Raw genomic sequence first — 18,619 nt, 5'->3', positions numbered from 1 at the left:
GTGAACCAGTAGTGGGATGAGGTGGGGTAGACACACTTCTCCCTATACTTCCCACTAAGTACAGCTAAAAACCCTCAATATTGTCTATAAAACAAATATAAGACTCAAAGTTGGACAGAAGACAGTCCCACTAAGGACGTTGCCACCTGAGGAAAGACACAGTAGTGATTTTCTTTTTGTCTTCTGTATGCTGGCCTGGGTAAGTTGACAACCTAAAATGCCAATGGGTGCAGATTTTTTTAAAGCCCCCAATAAAGCCTGCTCTTTCCAGCCAGAGACCAAGAAAGGGAAGCCTAACATAACAGAAAACTTTTGAGAAAAAAACCCCACTCCACTCCAGTCAAACACCATTGAAAAAAAACTGTGGTCCCACCTCAAGCCCATCAGCAAAGGCTGAGTGGGGAACCTAGGCTTCCATCCTACACTGACTGTAATGAGGTGCCCCTCTGTCCCTACAGGGGTGGAGTCAGAGAGGGGATGGGGAGCTGAGACTTTCATTCACACTTGGTTGTACTGAACTTCCCCACACACAATGTCAGTGGCACCATTTGGAAGCAGTAATAGCATGGCTCTCCCCTCAAGACAAGGTGCTGTCGGGGGTGATGGCCAAGTGGGGGTGGCCTAGCAAGAAATTCCTCTCCCCAGGGCTGTTAATAGAGACTGGGTCCCTTAGACTTCCATCCCCACCAAACAATAACCAGGTGGTGGTGACCTTCCTTAGCCCACCAGAGTGGTGTCAGAGGAGGCCTGCTAAAACACAACACAAATAAAAATCCAGAATATCATAATACTCAAAGTATCCCCAAATTTGGCAGAAGACATAAATCTGCAAATTCAAGAAGCTAAGAAAATGCCAAGCAGGATAAACACACACACACAAATCCAGTTTAAGACAGATAAGCAGCAGCTGGACCTTCAGTTGCTCTGCCTTCCCCTGGATTTTTCCCTCAGTTTCTCTGACTCCTGGGTTACACGTATGTGTTAGCTCTGTGATGTAGGGTCCTGGCTTCTGCAGGACACCCTGGTCACAAGGTCAGAGGCAGCAAGAACAGACACAGGTTTCATTCTGTCCTTATGAAGTTCCAGCTCCTGCTCACAGGCTCCCAGCCTGTTCGTGACCTTCCCTTGTTTACTGCCTGTGGGTTTCAAGCATCAGACGTGGAAACAGCTTCGCAGAGACTGTGTACTCAGCCCCCACAGTTCCCAGAGCAGGTCTCTTTTGAGACAGTAGCCAGGGCTCCCCAGGAGAGGATCCATGGCTTTCTGGCTGATAGCAAATTTCCCATTACCTCTGGAAGGGTCATTGCCCGGATCCTGGGAATCATGTGCCTGGTCTTGATGGGCACAGTGGTGACTAAGACAGTCATGTTATTCCCTCTGTGCAATACTGAGACATAGAAATCTTTTCAGATACCAGGATGACAGGCAGTAATGAAGGAAAAACCTGAAATGAGAGTTTGATGGCCTGCGTTCTAAGAAATCTCATGTTTTATAGACAATCAAGAAGGAATCAACAACAAGGTGCTCCTGTACAGCACCGGGAACTATATTCAATATCCTGTGATAAACCATAATGGAAAAGAATATGAAAAAGAATATTTATATATATGTATAACTGAGTCACTTGGCTGTACAGCAGAAATTAATACAACATTGTAAATCAACTATACTTCAATTTTAAAAAATTAAAAAAAGTGACTTCTAAAGTTCCTATCAATTGTCACAGGTTGGATTCTTCTGCGAAAGCAGTTTCATTGATGGGTGTGGCTAACCAGCTAACTTTCAGCTAAAAGATTATAGATTTAGCAAGCTGTAAGTATAATTGTGATTTTCTACACTCAAATGACATTAAATCAAACAGTTCTGGATCTTTAAATATATATATATATTTATTTATATATGTATATATAAACATAAGCTCTATAGTTGCAACACTTAAGCTTGGAGTCCTTCTGGTGACCATTTTTCATGAAATGAAAATAAGATTGCCAAGTCTTATTATACTTTATGTTATTTGTCCTTATTACAAAAATGGATTCAAATGCATTAGTGAAGTATTTATAACATACACACCAATAAGCACAGAAATCATAACTCTACGACTCAATGATTTATCACGAAGCAAAGACACCCTTGTAACTACAACACAGTTTAAGACAATGAAATAGAATAAAACTAGCAACTCAGAGGCCCCTCTCCTCGACCTCCCCAATCACTACCCATTCTATCCTGCCAAAGCTAACGATCATCTAGTTTTTAACACCACACGTTAGCAACACCTGTGTTATAAATGTGTGTATTTAGAACCATACAGTACGAATTATCCCGTGTCTGGCTTCTTTTGCTCAGCATTATATTCGTGACATTAATCTGTGTGGTTTCATGGAGAGATTCTTTCCTTTTCGCTGCTCTGTGTTTTCTTTGTATGACTATCTCACGTTTATCAATTTGCTGTTGATGGACATTTGGTTTGTTTCCAGTTTGGGGTTATTAGCAATAAAGCAACTATGAACATTCTTGATGGTTTCTTTTGGTATATATGCATAGACATTTTAGGTAAGTATAGACCTACAGATAAAATAGCTTGGTCATAGTGATTGCAGATGTTCAAATTTACACATCACTAAAAAGCAATTGTTTGCTAACTTTACAATCTAGTTAAGTGATGGAGAAAGTCTGGGAGATCTTTCTCTGATCTCACTGTGTGGGGCAGGGGGATTATCACACGCCACCTCCTTTCTCTCATGTGTCTATCCCTTCTTAGGATTCCTCCTACTTTAGAATATCTGGGAATAGATGTGGCCAAACTCTCCACCACCCCCTAATCAGGTAAACCTCAGATTTCCCTCCCCCATTTCCAATTACATCTCTCACAGGTGATGGAATGGGACTGGAACTGAGCAGTTACACATCCGTGGCTCTAAATGTAAAAGGAGATGGAACTAAGGACTTAGAAACTAATAAAGGAGCTAGAATTCACCCAAATCTGTCCTTTTCTTTTGGGGGGCATGAAAGATCTTTGATATTGATGCTTATGTGCACATGAAGTCCTCTGAAATAAGATCTCTGGAAGTAAAAAGCCAAGCTCTTCAACCCTATTGAGTTGTTCGAAAAGTTCACATATCTGGAGAATCTAAGGGGTGATACTAGAGACTCAGTCACTGCTGGATCAAAGACCGTTTACCTCTATCTCTGTGCACATTTTATGTATAGTAAACTCAATCTAGGGACAGATTATCTGGTTTATGGACAAACACAGGTTCAAAAATAACAGGTTACACAGTAAAACATGTAAAGAACAACAATGCAGGAAAAAACATCTAATTTTTTGAGGGCATTATTTGGAACTACAAGGTAATCCACAAAAGCCACATTTTATACATTACCACAGGGGAATACCCTTCCCCCTTGTCAATAAAACCTATGGTGAGGGACAGCCCAGGTGGGACCTCAAAAAGAAGAATTAGGTAAGGAAAGGGAGAAAGCAGGGACAAAGAACTTCCAACTAGAGTCCTGTTGTAATAATTTTTAAAAAGTGAGAACTCATTTAATAAAATAAAAAATTATGAGAGTTAAAATAGGTAATTGAACTAATTAATTGCCAACAAATTTGAATAACATATTCCTATACTATCGTTTTTATACTTTTGGGTGATGAAGCCAAAAGTAATTCAAAGTTTACCTTAAATCAGTTTTTTAGCATATTTGGCCTAGTTTTAACTGTACTTTTCACATGAAGTTCTTCCCTCCCTGGTCTCCCCAATACGCCTAAGTGAGGGGTGTGCTTGGCCTGAGGACTTCAAGCATCATTTGGTAGGAACGACCTTCCTTGGCTCTTTCACCTTCTCGCAGATACGTGGGTTGTGATCCCCCAGCTCATGTTTACAGAGGTTGTGAAGCCCAGATGAACAATTTGAAATGCGATCAGTTTCCTGAATGACGTGGAGATATTTTATAGTTGGTTTTTCTTGCCTCTTAAAACATGCTTAAGTGAGAATTTAAAAGCAATTTATAGAAGTTTCTGACAACAAATATATAAACGACATCTTCATTGACAGTGGGCCAATAAGAACAATCAAATTTTGTTTACAGGTAACCAAAAACATTTGGAAAGCAGAACACTAAAACTTCCAAGATTCCTGTGGGAGCACAAATACACAGTCAGAACTGATTGAACTCCAAGCATAAAAGGAACAAATACTGAAATGCAAAGGGCCAGAGCTCTCAGTAAAACTAGCTTAGAGTTAAGTCCTTTGACACTAATTAAACGACAATAATACTTGAGTCTCTGGAACCATGGTGTGGCTCCTGGTTAAGTGATAATTAGAAGGAAAAAAGGCAGATTCCACGAGGTCTCCAGGAGGCTGTGCAGGGAGCGCACCAGATGGAAGCAAGAGCAGAAGGAAGTGAAGCCCTTCTCTATGATATGCCAGGGAGCAGGATGGTCGGCTTTAGATCAGTAAGTAAAGGTGTGGAAGACTCACTCATTCTTAAGTCATTTCTGATTGATGCTTAGTCACTTGCTATAGACAGAATGTTTTGTGTTCCCCCCCAAATTCCTGTGGAACCCCAATCCCCGAAGTGGTGGTATTTGGAGGCAGGACCTTTGGGAAGTGATGAGGTCATGAGGGTAGAGCCCCCATGAACGGGACTAGCGCCCTCATGAAAGAGGCCCCAGAGGGGTCCCCTGCCCTTCCACCATGGTAGGACACAGTGAAAAGATAGCCACCTGAGAACTGGGGAGGGGGCCTCACCAGACACTGAATCTGCCAGGGCCTTGATCCTGGACTTCCCAGTCTCTGGAACTGTAAGAAGGTTGTTTATAAACAAGCCACTTAGTCAATGACATTTTGTTACACGTAGCCTAAAGCAGACTCACCACTTCATTAAAATATATGTAACGGTGGATCCTCCAACAGCATGGCTTTGAACTGCTCAGGTCCACTTACGGGGATTTCTTCAATAAATACCGTTGGCCCTCCGTATTCAAGGGTTTTGCATCAGCAGATTCAACCAACAGTGGATCCAAATTTCCATCCATGGTTGGTTGAATCTGAAGATGCAAAAGCCACAGATACGGAGGGCCGACTGTACTACACCATTTTATATAAAGGACTTGAGCATCTGTGGATTTCACCGTATGTGAGGGCTCCTAGAAACTAATGACAGAGAGAGCGAGAGAGAGAAGTGGGGGAGGTCTCTCAATACAACTGACTATGTGCCAGGTTCTTTACATTCATTGTCTTATCCTCACAACAGCCTTGAGAGAGGGTTGATCTGTCCCCATTTTACAGATAAGCAAACTGGGGCTCAGAAAGAGTAAGTAGCTTTCCAAAGTCACATAATTGCCAAGTGGAGGTGGCAGAATCCAAACCCATTGATCTTGGGTTAGCCAAATATTGGCCCCCAGATGAATTTCTTCTCACTCAAGCATTTGGCCTGTTGAGAAACAGCAAATATTTTCCGGGACATGTAATCTCTGCTGCAACTACTCAACTCTGCTGTTTTAGCACAAAAACAGCCAAACACATGTAAATGATGAGTGAGGCCCAGTTCCAATTAAACATTATTTACAGAACTAGGTAGTGGGTCCAGGCCATAGCTTATCAACTTCCACCTCAGACCGTTAATCTGAATATCGAGGTGATGAGAGGGCTGAGCTCTATTTTGTTTATTTTGTCCTGTGTCAGCCATTCTCCGACCCCCACCTTTCAGACCTTGGCCCCTTTCTATATATTCTTTTTAAAAATTCTTTTCAAAGCCTCTTTCTTCCCAGTCCTTCCCGTCCCACTTCCCATTGTTTTGATTTCCATCGTTGCTGGATTAGACATGACCTTGATCTCTTTTATCACTTCTTTAAACTCTATTCCTCTTCTTTTCCTCAGTAATAGAACTAAGGTCTACAGAGGAAGCTATAAGAATTATAAGAAGTAACGGGGATAATGTGGAGGGGGAAGAGTGCAGGCTGATTGCTGAATGTCCAAGGATAGGATTTAGGAGAGGAGAAAGAAGAAACCTGTAACTAATCTTTCCCTCTCTATCTTTTCTATAATTTTCTTCTCACACCATATAACAGAGCAACAATAAAAACTGACATTTGTATAGTGTTTTGCTAAATATTTATTTGAACTTTTGCTTTTGTGTTTCCAATCCCACCACACGGTTCTTTGGTCACCCATGTAACTTATGTCAATCAATCACTGCGGCTTCAAGCCTTTTCTACCTTCCTTGGGGCCCTGGGATATAGCAAAGACCAACCAACATACAGGACAACAAAAAAATGTGGGTAAACGTGAGGCCTGAGAAAAGGCAACTTCTTCCCGGGGTGCGGGGTAGGGGGAGAAGCCGCTTGTCCTCCTGAAGTCACTGTCCTGTGACTCTCTTCCGTATGTGACACGAAGGTGTTTGTGCCTCAAAGCTGCTTCAGTTCTTCTTGTCCGAGACCCTACATGTAACCACACATGGAACCCATCAACTTTTCACTCTGCACATCCCAGGGGCTTTCTCTCCAAGTGACAAAACATACTTTACAGAGAGCAGAATAAGGTAAAGAAATGAAATCTCCCTAATACTGTGATTACAGAAAACCAAGGATTCATTCAGTGCCAAGGATAAGAAAAGAGGGACTTGATCAAAAACTACAGTTAAAAAAAAACAAAACAAAAAACTACAGTTAAGATTCTGACTCTTTCTCTACCTCAGGGTAACTTCCAAGGAAGTGTAAAGTGAAGATGTACCCAGCGGGGGGATAATAATCATCTAAATCTCAGCATAATCCATGTGAGCATAATTTAGACCTCTTATATTCATCAAACGAGACAGTAGCCTTTGGGGTTGGGAGGGAATCCAAAGCACATTTCAGCTCTTAACCTTTAAGTTTTTATAGTTAATGTAAAAGAAATGACATTCTCTGTATATCTGGGTCTCCACTTTGGATTCAAAGAGCAACAGCTCTGTGTCTTCCCGATGATAAGAATATGAACCCTCTGCCTCACCTACCAGATAAGAATGTCCTTACAAAGTGAGATGCTATAACAGGCTTTGATGTGACAAAGAGGGGGGAACTGGATTTCACATTGATTGCATTACTACCCACTCCCAAGGATTTTCTGAATTTCCACAAAAGGGTATTGGGGGGCAAGGGGGTGGGTTAGGGATCAACCTTTGAGATTCCTCGCTGGAAGCATTCAGAATGATCAAATCAATGGATATAAGGAACATTCTGTTTATGCCTCAAAGCTATGTATTATGCAAGTAGAGTTAGATACACACAGAACTGGTCCTCAGGCAGCAGTTTATGGGTCTTCCACACAAACTGCTCAGGTATTTAACACAGCGATAAAACCAACTCACATTTCTTCACATTCAGTCATTTTTCAGGGCTGCTCTTCCGTGTGAATCCTTTGATGTCTGATGAGGGATGAACTGCACTTAAAGCTTTTTCCACATTCGTTACACCTATAGGGTTTCTCCCCAGTATGAGTTCTCTGGTGTTGAATAAGGGCTGATGAATGAATGAAGGCTTTTCCGCATTCGTTACATTTGTATGGTTTCTTCCCAATATGAATTCTTTGATGTTTAGCAAAATTTGAGCTCCGGCTGAAGGTTTTCCCACATTCGTTACACTCATAGGGTTTCTCTCCGGTGTGAATTCTCTGATGCTGAACAAGATGTGTGCTCTGACTGAAGGTTTTTCCACATTCACTACATTCGTAGGGTTTTTCTCCGGTATGAACCCTCTGATGTTTGGTAAGGGATGAGCAGTGGCTAAAGGCTTTCCCACATTCCTGACATTTATAGGGTTTCTCTCCAGTGTGAGTTCTTTGATGTTTAATGAGTGCTGAAGAATGAATGAAGGCTTTATCACACTCGTTGCATTCATAAGGCTTCACCCCTGTGTGGATCAGCTGGTGCTGCACAAGGTGTGTACTTCGATTAAAGCCTTTCCCACACTCACTGCACTCATACGGTCTCTCTCCAATGTGAATCCTCTGATGTATTGCAAGGGATGCGCTTTCTGTGAAGGCCTTCTTGCATTCGCTGCACTCGAAGAGAATTCTAGTGTGAGTTCTCTGATGTTTAGTTAAATTCGCCCTGTGGCTGAAAGACTTCCCACACTCGGTGCAGCTGTAGGGTTTTTCCCCGGTATGGACTCTCTGGTGTCGAATGAGCACTGAATGGTAAGTGAAGAGCTCACCACAGTCACTACATTTATGAGGTTTCTTCTCTTTGTAGGTCCTCTGCTTTTTCATTAAGGTTGATTTCTGTTTCAATCTTTTTTCAAGGGTATGGAAGGCACAGGATCCTTTGGGAACTCTGTCTTGAGTGAGAAGTACTGACTTCTGGCTCAAGTTTTTCCAGTAAACATCATGCTCATGAGCTCTCTCTTCCGGGAGTGAATTCATGTGGGTGAACATTTCTCTCAAGCGTCTCTCCTGATTTCCTTGCTGATTCTCTAACCGGTTTTCACATGCGAGAGTTGTTTCCAAGTTGGAGTCATAGACACCATTCCTTGTCAGCCTGTCTATGACTGCAACCTGGCATGATTCTTCTTTGGAAAAATCTTGCACTGAAGTTGAATCTTTGCTCCCGGGTCTAGTCTCTGAGTCTGAAACAAATTGGAAATGCAAATTTCCTTTGTTTTCTGAATTCAACAAAAAGGCAGGTCTGTAACGGGTAAGAGTTAATGAAGGTGAAGAGCATGGCTTCAAAGAACAAGTGGATTTGACTCTTAGAAGATGACTTGCAAAGAGAAGCAAATGGAGGGAAACAAATGCACAGTAGATGCAGAGAAAATCAGCAGACCCTACCCAGGAATCAGAATGGGGGAAAGATGACCAAAAGACAGGAGAAGGAGGGATGCAGATGAAGCACCATTTCACCACATGAGCAGGAAATGAGCATCCCAGATCAGGATAGGGGAGGAACAACCTCTATAGAATATCAAGCACTGTCATAAACTTCCAGGCAGTTACCACCTTAGTGCAGGGCACAGTGATGACTTCTAAGTTTCCAGTTACCCAACCCTACTCACATCCTAATATGCATTCCATTTCCAGTTTAAAATCTTCCCTAAGAATTCTTTTATAATATGTCCCTGTTGAAAAATCAATGATCTCCCAAAGATATAATGGCAGATACATTAAATTATATCCGAACAAGGCTAATCATTACAACACTAATTGAGGTAGCAAAAGACTGGTAACATCTCAAATATTAAAATACAGTAATATTTTAATACTATAAAGAACTGATTAAACTATGGTATACACATACAATGAAGTATGTGCAACTTAAAATAATAAAATTATTAAAATATTAAATATTATATTATTAAAATAATGAGAATGATCTTCTATTGCTATGAAGTGATCTTCAGGATACATTAAACTTAAAAAACCCAGCAAGCTGTGAAGGAGTGTGTATGGTCTGCTACTTTTTGTGTAGGGGAAAAAAGGGGAGATACAAATATATAGACATATTTGGTTATATTTTCCAAAACTAAGGACAGATAAATGAAATACTAATAAAAATGACTGCCTACAGAGAGAACACCAGAATAGAGAGGGCAAGGATGGAAGCCAACCTCTCTGAATATATCTACTATAAATCTATTAGAATTTTTATATTCAATATGAAACTACTCTATAAAGCTAAAATAAAGAGTTTGGTTCAAAAGAATATGTAAATAGACCAATGAAACAAAACAGCAATTTCAGAAGTAAAGTCAAGTAAATATAGGAATTAAGGACAATACAAAGGTGGTTATTTCAGTCAGTAAACTAAAGATAATTTGTTTTTACAACAAATGGTCCTGTGAGTGATTAAACATTCAAAAGACAGTTAAGTTAGATCTGCCCCTCATTCCACACAGCCAAGTGAATTCTGTTCCTTCATCTATGTACTCTTCTATCCATTTATTCAACAATTACCTATTGGATGTCTACCATATGCTAGGCTCTGGGGAAAAACACGCAGTCCCTATGTATATGAAGGGAGAGAAAATTTAGTCTAACATCTACAAATACATATAAAAATGCACCTGTAGTAAGTACTAAGAAATAAAAGGCGAATGATGCTGTGAAAGATGATAAGGGGAACCCAGGGGGATGAGGGGAGGCCTCCCTGAGGAGGTAAATGGCTGAGCTGAAATTGAAGTGGGTTTGGGGCTCAGGTGAGTGTTCCAGGTAACAGGTACAGCAGCACGGGGGTGAGTGTTCCACGTAACAGGTAGAGAAGCACGGGTGTGAGTGTTCCAGGTAGAGGGAATGACATGTACAGAAGCCCCAAGGTGAGAGGGGACATTCAGGAAGAGCACAGTGGTTGAGAGCAATGGACTCTGAAATCAGAATGCATGAATTTAATCCCAGCTCTGCCACTTACTAGCTGTGTGACCTGGGGCATGTTGTTTTACGCTTCTACTTCAGTTTCCTTATCTGTAAGATGGGGCAATAACGGTACCTACCTCATGAGGAATACAAACAACACCTACCTTAAGGAGCGTTTAATGAAAATATTTATAAAACACTTAAAACTCTGACACAGCATCGGTGCTACATAAGTGTTTGTTAAATCAGTAAAACATAAATTGATATAAGGATAGTGTAGGTAGGTAGAGGCTGTGACCTCAAAGGGTGGTCTGAGGATCCCTGGGAGTCTGTAGGTTCAAAACTATTTTCAGAATAATGCTTAGATCTTATTTGCCTTTTTCATTGTCTTGACATTTGCACTGATGTTGCAAAAGTGATGGTGGTAAAACTGCCCACAACTTATGCACAAATCAGGACAAGACACCAAATGTACTAGTAGTTGTATTTTTCCCCACCATGTACTCTCAGTTAAAAAAAAAAAAAAAAAAAAAAAGCCAGTTTCACTTAAAAATTTCTGAGGAAACAACAGGAATTATTACTAACTTAATAAATTAATTTTATTTATTAAACCTTGACTACATGCCTTCTTAATATTCTGGATGATGAAATAGGAAATATTCAATTCATAATGCAAGTCTGCTCATATCGAAGTATGATGCTTGCCTTGAGGAAAACCACTCATGAGACTGTTTGAGAGATGAACTGGCCATTTTTTTTTTCATGGACCATCACTTTTACTTGAAAGAATGACTGACAAACTATGTTATCCATGTTGGGTATTTGGCAGATATTTCCTCAAAACTGAAAAAAAAAAAATGATCCTGTCACTTCAAGGAAAACAACTGACAGTATTTGATAAAATATGAGCTTTTGGGCAGAAATTAGAATTTTGGAAAACTTTTATCTACCACTGAGAGCTTGATAGCTTTCAAATACTTAAAGGCTTTTCTGGTAAGGTCAGTGGTGATACTGAAAATTGTGGTTTTTAAAATATCGCATAATGTATTGTGTCAATATTTGGAAGATATGCATAACTCAGTGAACCAATATTTTCCAAAAGATCAATAGATTTTAAGAGTAGGAAAAATTCATGGATACGGTTTCAGATGCACCTTGCACCTAACCTTTAAGAAACTACCACTTGCACAACTTTGGTGTAGTATCAGAATAGCCAAAATTATCTGGAAAGTATAGTAATTATTTTTTTGTTTGTGTTTTTTTTCTTTATTTTTTTTATTAGTAAGGTTGTTTCTTGATGTGGATGCTAGCTACATGAATGTGTTCAATTTGGGAAAATTCATAAAACTGTACAGTTATGATATTTTAATCTATTTTACATTACAAAAAAAGGAAAAGAAAAAAGGCAAATGAAGCAAATGTGAGCATATGTTTGATCTCAGTGTTATTTTATTTCCTTGACTTTGTATGTATTCAAAATGCAATATAATTTAAAATAAATAAAAGCATGTTGGCACTTCTATATTCTTTCTTAAGCACTGAAGAGCGCCACTTCTTTACTGTCTTGTGGGGTTATTCTTTCCGAAGATTCCCGTCTATCTGACTCACCTGAACAGCTGCTTTTGGGGGCTTTTCTCTCAAGCATCAATGGTTCTTTTCCATTCTCCAAATTGTGGTTCTCAGGTTTGGAAACTGGAAGCCCTGCTCATTAAAAAAGAAAAAAAAAAGGAAAGAAAGAAAGAAAAAGGGACTTAACTCTTTGTGATGGGCACAAAGCTCTATCCCAGAGCACGGTCCCAACCCCTGGATCCACAAAAGACAGGACATCATAGGAAGTTCTGGAATAAGGGAGCGGAGGGCCTCTAAATGAACCTTAAAACAGGTGCAGCAAGAGCCTGGGCCTCATAAGGAGTTACATGCATTTGAAAAGACAAATATTTAGCCTGTAAAAAAATAGAAGAGAATTTCTCTTGTTTACTGTGGGAGTTCTAGGGAGATACTGCAGACCAGTCCTCAGCTCAGAGAAGGAGTTGGGTGAAGTGGGACCCCAGTGGCAGCACCACAAGCCTGTGACTCTGTGACTAGCTGTCTTCTGATGTTTTTCCTTTCTCCCTTCTTCAGTTATTAGAACCTGCTTTCTTAGGGAATTTATTATACGAGGTTTGGGAGGAGCTAACGTAGTTCCTTCCACCACTGATACGAACACATACGTGTAAATGCATGTGTGTACATGTGTACACATGCACATACCTCCCTCCCCAGAGGTGGGCACAGTATCCAAACTGGTCAGAGCATACTCTATCTCCCTGGCTCGAGTTACTGCTTCACTGATGGACATGTGACCCTATTTGCTGAAACTCCCAGGATAGAAGCCTTCTTTTTTTCCTTAGCTCTCTAACTGGAAGAATAATGTAACCCTAGAGCGGCCAATGGCCATCTGTGACACACAAGAGATCAGGGCAAGCTATACCACGTAATTAAAAAATAAGTAAATAAAAGAAATTCCTGACAATATATCTGATTCCCTTTTAAGCTAGTGTGAATTCGGTTTCTGTCACTTGAATCCAAAGACTCCTGATACAAAACAAGCCTAGACATTTCACCAAGAACCCAGAGCAGAAACAGATTTTCTCTGGGCCCAAAGGGATCAATACTTTACGATTACTGGCTTTGTTATGCCACTTCATTGTCAATAAGGTAATGATGTCCCCGTAAGCAGGGACCAGAGTCACGGTGGGAGCCCATCCTTACAGAGCGAGACCAGGTTCCTGTAGTTCTCCAGCATCACGTCCCTCTGTGCAGGATCCAGCCTCCCCCACTCCTCTGGGGTAAAGTCCATGGCCACATCCTTGAACGTCACTGATGCCTAAGACACAAAACATACTTTTGTTCACCATCTGTCACTCCACAGCCTCCCTTTCACCCCTCAGTTTCTGCTGGCCCTGGAGTAGATGCGTAGCTGTATTCAACGGGGGAAAATCACTGTGAAAAATGACAAGCATTCTCATGTGTCCTGGACATTCCACGGAAAGTCACTGGGTATCAATTACGTGCCAGGCACACTGTCCAAGATTCAACATGAGAACCAAACGAAACAAGACCACGGTTTCTCCACTGACAGACTAATTTTTCTGGGGAACAAAGAGTTAAAACATGAACCAATGAATCAACAATGTAGTTTGGCAAAGTAAACAAAATATAGGCAGAGAAAAAAAGGCATGTGTCTGTATAATTCTCCTGTGAGTCTTCGCCATGGAATGAACAGACTGGCACCAAATCCAGTGAAGCACGGAATCAATTCAAGGCAAGATGCATTAAATTGGAAAATGACAGCAACAAATTAATTAAGGGTACAGATATCACATATAAATGTTTATGGGTAAACACCATAGGATTATTTATACAAGACATAAAATACAAAAACTATATGGAGATAGACACATACCAGTACTGAACATGTCTCTTTAAGTAAAGATATAGAGAATGGGAATAATATTCCAGGTTATTGAAATAAATATATACCAAATGCTATAACTGGATAGAAAACACCTTCTATTTAAATATTCATGAAGCACTTGCAAAAGTAACAAAGTAAATGTTAATAAATTCCAAAACAGAGATGAAAGAGCAATAACTGATAACTGAAAAAACATATCAAAATTTCAAAATAATGAAATAAAATGCAAAAATCAATGCCATAAGGCTAAAATTGTACTCAGAGGAAACACTTCAATTTTGTTAAAAGAAAATTAATGTAATTAAATGAACAAAGCATACAAATCAAATTAGAGACAGAACCCAACAACAAATTAGGGAAAACAGAAGGAATTACAGGATAAAAGTAGAAATTAAGGGGAAGAAAAACAAGAAAAATAAGACAGCTGGGAAATCTGAATAAGAGCAGTAGGTTATAGTACTATACCAATGTTAACTTCCTGATTTTGGAAAAAGAATAATAAAAGCAAGGTGAAATACTAAATTTTGGAAAATCTGAAAGGAGAGCATATGAGAAATCTTTCTACCACTTGCTAAATTTCTATAAGTCTCAAATTATTTCAAAATAAAGTTCCCCAAAATGGAAATAATCTGAGACTTAAAAAATGTAAGAATCATCCTTGGAAAATAAAACGTAAAAATCATTAAGCAGCTACTAAATAGACAAGATACTGTGAGAAAAAATGACTTTGATCCTACAATCTGCATATCTATAGCTAAACTGACAGTGGAAATTAACTTCCAAACCATAAAAGAAAAAAAAAATCAGAATAACAAAAATGCAAACTACAGCACAAAAGGCAGAAAAAAATACAAAAGAAGAAACAAAGCATAGTAAACACAATTATAAAAATCACATAGCAAGAAAAATGTGAAACATACAAGTAATCATCATAATATGAATAAATTAATTTCTCTTATAAAAAGGTTTCTTAAAATAGCCACATCCTCTTTACAGAAAAGAGATCCAGACAAAACCCCCAAAGTTGGGGATGGAGGGGGGGATGGAAGGAAATATAGTATACCACATATCTGAATACAGTACTTCAAGCTCAACAAAAACATGGAAAAATATACACAAAACCGTTATCCTCAGTAGGGAGAGGTGGTGGACTGAACTTGGGGAGGTAAGGACAGGTAATATACTCTAATATTTATATACGTCTGTACCATTCACCTGGTTACCATGAGCAAAAATTAAAACTCTAATTATTAAAAAAGTCTAATAAGTAAAAGATAAACAGCCCAGGCAAATTCTAGTAAGAAAGACAATTGCAGTATTAGCATCAAACAAAATCCAATGCAATGCAAAAAGGACAGTTTTAAAAATTTCCATAAAAGGTTTAATCCATTCTGAAGCTATAAAAGCAGTCTTGAATCTAATATTAATGTGTTGAAATGTATAAAGCATTCACCCTTTTTCTGGTACCTGTACTCTGACTTTCCTCTGGCTGCTATGCCTGTGGCCACTTTTAGGCCATGCAGTTCAGGTAGTACAGCTCCATCTCTGACCCATGGGTGGGATGTGTGTTTGTATGTGTATGTACAGGTATATCTTCCAGTCTGATCATCACACTCAGATTTGCCAATAATGGTCCAACAATGGGCCTAATACCCATTATAGAGTTAAGCTCAGTCCTTCTTCTGCAACGACCAGAAGGGAAGATGCCCCTTTTCTCTGATCTTCAACATGGGAAGATGTAGGCCTAAATTCGTTAGGGGCTACCCTGCACGAGAAGAAAAGCCTGCTTGAGTGCAAAACACACAGAAAGAAAAGAAAAGGTCACTGAAATGGAGAAAATAGATTCTAATGTCACTGCCTGAACTCAATTTTAGCCAGACCTGGATTTTTCACTTATAATAGTCAATAAATACCTCTTTTTGCTTAAGCCAGTTTGAATCGAGTTTTCATCAGGTGCAACTTAAAGCTTCTTGACTAAGGAAGTCTTCAATATTCACATAAGGTATTCGAGAAACCAATGGAGGCGAGCAAGTATGCAAGGATCCTGAGAAATCACGTTGACAAACAGCAGCAATGTGCAATGTCCACTTTCACACTTTGGATTAAAGTAGCAAAAAGAGAGGCTAGTGGAGGAATCTTTGCATTGTGGTATGACACACACCATGGAGAACTCTCTTCTCCCACTCAACTTCGTTTAAAAAAAATGTTCAGACATACAAAAAGTTGAAAGATTAACACACTAATCACCCATATACAACTACCACTTAAATTCAGCAATTCTTAATATTTGCCCTTGGGGAAGTGAGAGTTTGGAAACTGAGTTGTAACTTGGTAACAGTTCACCTCTAAAATACATCTGCATTCATCACCTTGTTGGGCTGGATTCTAACTCTTTAAATTAAACCTTCTATAGGCTTCCTTTTCCAGCATTCCTTTGAACTATTTGAGTACTCACTATGTTCATAATTCACTCCAGCACTTCAGGTGTTTTCTTAAATTCGTACTTAACAGTCATGTGTATGTTGTTTCCCCTAGTGAAACATACATTTTAAGAGGTATGCACCACATTGTCTTTTAAAATCGTTTCCCAAATAACAAGCATAGAAATTAGCTAATGGGCTAAAGAAGGGCAATGCTCCTTCCACGTCTGCTGAGTGATAATAAATACTAGACGGACAAGATACAACGAAGAAGCAGAAAACATTTTCCACTGAGCCCTTTAGTCACTCGAGTTGTCTCTTAGAATTAGAACTCAGCTCTAATGGACACAGAAACTCCACATCAAAAAGAAGGGAGTGCGTCTGCACTCCGAGAAATAAGGTGGAATTTCAATAACCAGCAGAGACTCACTCACCTGCGATCTGGCTGTGAGGCGCAAAGCTGCCACTTCTCCCTCTTCTGTCCTCTTTTCTTGGGAAAAGGGAGAATCCTGGGAAGACGGAGCTAAGGGCAAGAAAGCAGTCATGATAGGGCCTAGATCTACCTTGTGACTCAGATTTATGAGCTTAAAATTCTCGGGACTTCCCTGGTGGCCCAGTGGATAAGACTCCGTGCTCCCAATGCAGGGGGCCCCAGTTTGATCCCTGGTCAGGGAACTAGACCCCACATGCATGCCGCAACTAAGAGTTCGCATGCGCAACTAAGGAGCCCTGGAGCTGCAACTAAGGAGGCCACCTGCCGCAACTAAGACCCGGCGCAACCAAATAAATAAATAAATATTAAAAAAAAAAAATTCCCACCACCGTACTCCTGGTGTTCCCTACAGACACTGCGACTGAAGGCAGCCTGAAACAACGACATCCTGGAAGATGGCACTCTCTGATCCGGAAATTAAAATAAGTTTTCCTCTGAGCTTAATCTACATTAAATTAATACGGGAAAAAGAGGCTCAACGGTTCTGAAAAATCACCCTGCAAGCTTAGTCTAAATGTAGCTTGCTGGATCCCATCTCTAAATAATTATCACTAGCTGAGACTGGGGTACAATCTAGAAATCCAACAAGCACAGGTAGGGGCAGGGTGTGGATTCTGATATAAGAGGTCACAGACCAAACTTCTAGGAGAACTGGAAGTCAGTCACTGACTCCTCTGCCTGGTGCCTCCTCTATTAAGCAAAAGTATCTGCTCTACTGAAACCAAAGGGTTTTTGTCCAAAGTGGAGGAACAGGAGTGGAAAATACTTTTGCCAACCAAAAAGCTAAACTGTCAGACCCACTGATGAGGCTAGGATGGTATAATCACCCGGGAGGAAGAAGGTGTGAGACAAACTACGAGGCTATGCTCAAGCCTCAGAAGATGACATTTCGCTCACATTTTGGCGGTGTCTTTGGAGGGTCCGCTGTGTACCCAGCTGGGATCCCACAGCACGCCCTCCACTCTCACCCAAAGAGCCCTTCCATCCCCAGACAAAGGAGCCGAACAGCAGTGACTCCCGTTCAGGAGGAAGAATTCGGCCCGGCCCCCAGCACAAGTTCAACACCGGCCCCCCTCACCGCTCTTCCCAGGCATTTCGGCCATATCTGTCTCCATGGTCACCACCTCCTCCCGGCCGCGAAGGTTCAGCTCTCCCCCCAGCGCAGCCCTCGCCGCGCGGAGGAGCGGGAAGCCCCGAGGCCTCGTGGTCCTCCTTCCCGCCTCCCCTCGGGGGGCTCCTCCGAAAGGCTTCGCTCCGTCCCGAGCCGGCTTGGCCCTCGAGGCTGGCACCTGGAAAGCCGGGACAGCATCCCTGAGGCTGGGCGCTCGCGCCTGGCGCTGCCGCTCGGAGCTGCGCGGCGGCCGCGCGGCCGGAGGAGAGGCGCCCGGGCCGCAGCCAAGGGGCCGCCGCGCAGACCAAGCCCCCGCCCACCCCGCGCCCCGGGGCTTCGGGGATGGGGCTCGTGCCTGCCCTCGACGCCCCTTTCTCCAGCGCGCACTCCACCCGGCTCGGCGCAGACTAATGCCCCGAGGGCACCGCCGAGGCCGAGCAAGGAGAGCCGCACCTGAGCAACAACTCACCTTCCACGCCGGGCCTCACAAAGGCTACGAACTTCTCTGGCCAGAGGGGCCGCGCATGCGCAACAGCACAAGGCAAGGCTGGCGGGCCTCGTCCGGCCCCGGAACTACGATTCCCAGAAGCCCGCGGGAGTGGCCGGACTCCGCTCCTCAGCAGGTGGGAGCTCGCGTAGCGCGGTTTGGGGAATCCAAGGAGCCGTGGTCTCCCTCCCTCTCGCGAGAGTAGCGGTCGCTTAGCTCGTGCGGGATCCTGCGGACACGCGAGAGCGTGAACCGCAGAGCTGCGTTGTTGCCAGTCCGGCGCTGTGTCTGCACGTGGACTTGCTGACGCTGCCCACGCAAAT

General features: G+C 41.6%; 1 protein-coding gene across 3 annotated transcripts; it reads right to left on the bottom strand.

The window, feature by feature from the left end:
* Positions 1 to 4,034: 4,034 nt before the first annotated feature.
* ZNF286A (zinc finger protein 286A) lies at positions 4,035 to 18,331 on the bottom strand. Of its 3 annotated transcripts, none has more exons than XM_036837827.1 (7): positions 18,279 to 18,331; positions 17,777 to 17,987; positions 16,640 to 16,728; positions 13,080 to 13,194; positions 11,937 to 12,029; positions 7,354 to 8,608; positions 4,035 to 6,445 (listed from the first exon to the last, which is right to left on the bottom strand). In XM_036837827.1, exons 2-6 carry the CDS (start codon positions 17,811 to 17,813, stop codon positions 7,377 to 7,379), a joined length of 1,566 nt encoding a protein of 521 aa, XP_036693722.1. In that variant the 5' UTR covers positions 17,814 to 17,987; positions 18,279 to 18,331; the 3' UTR covers positions 4,035 to 6,445; positions 7,354 to 7,376. The 3 variants fall into 3 exon arrangements, with proteins under 3 accessions (XP_036693722.1, XP_036693723.1, XP_036693724.1); XM_036837828.1 differs by lacking the exons at positions 4,035 to 6,445; positions 18,279 to 18,331 and adding exons at positions 15,699 to 15,880; positions 16,241 to 16,316 and having other exon boundaries at positions 6,669 to 8,608; positions 17,777 to 17,797; XM_036837829.1 differs by lacking the exons at positions 4,035 to 6,445; positions 17,777 to 17,987 and adding an exon at positions 15,699 to 15,880 and having other exon boundaries at positions 6,669 to 8,608; positions 18,279 to 18,301.
* Between the last annotated feature and the right edge of the window lie 288 nt (positions 18,332 to 18,619).

The sequence above is a fragment of the Balaenoptera musculus genome, chromosome 20, assembly GCF_009873245.2.
Source record: "Balaenoptera musculus isolate JJ_BM4_2016_0621 chromosome 20, mBalMus1.pri.v3, whole genome shotgun sequence".
NCBI lineage: Eukaryota > Metazoa > Chordata > Mammalia > Artiodactyla > Balaenopteridae > Balaenoptera > Balaenoptera musculus.
This window is presented reverse-complemented; position numbering and strand designations above follow the sequence as displayed.

What these genes read in the sequence shown, in the direction of transcription:
- ZNF286A (XM_036837827.1), bottom strand. Translation starts at nt 17,813, where the DNA reads ATGGAGACAGATATGGCCGAAATGCCTGGGAAGAGCG. An exon ending in CGAAATGCCTGGGAAGAGCG is followed by an intron (nt 16,729 to 17,776) that starts GTGAGGGGGGCC and finishes TCTTGCCCTTAG; the next exon opens with CTCCGTCTTCCCAGGATTCT. An exon ending in GCCTCACAGCCAGATCGCAG is followed by an intron (nt 13,195 to 16,639) that starts GTGAGTGAGTCT and finishes TTTGTGTCTTAG; the next exon opens with GCATCAGTGACGTTCAAGGA.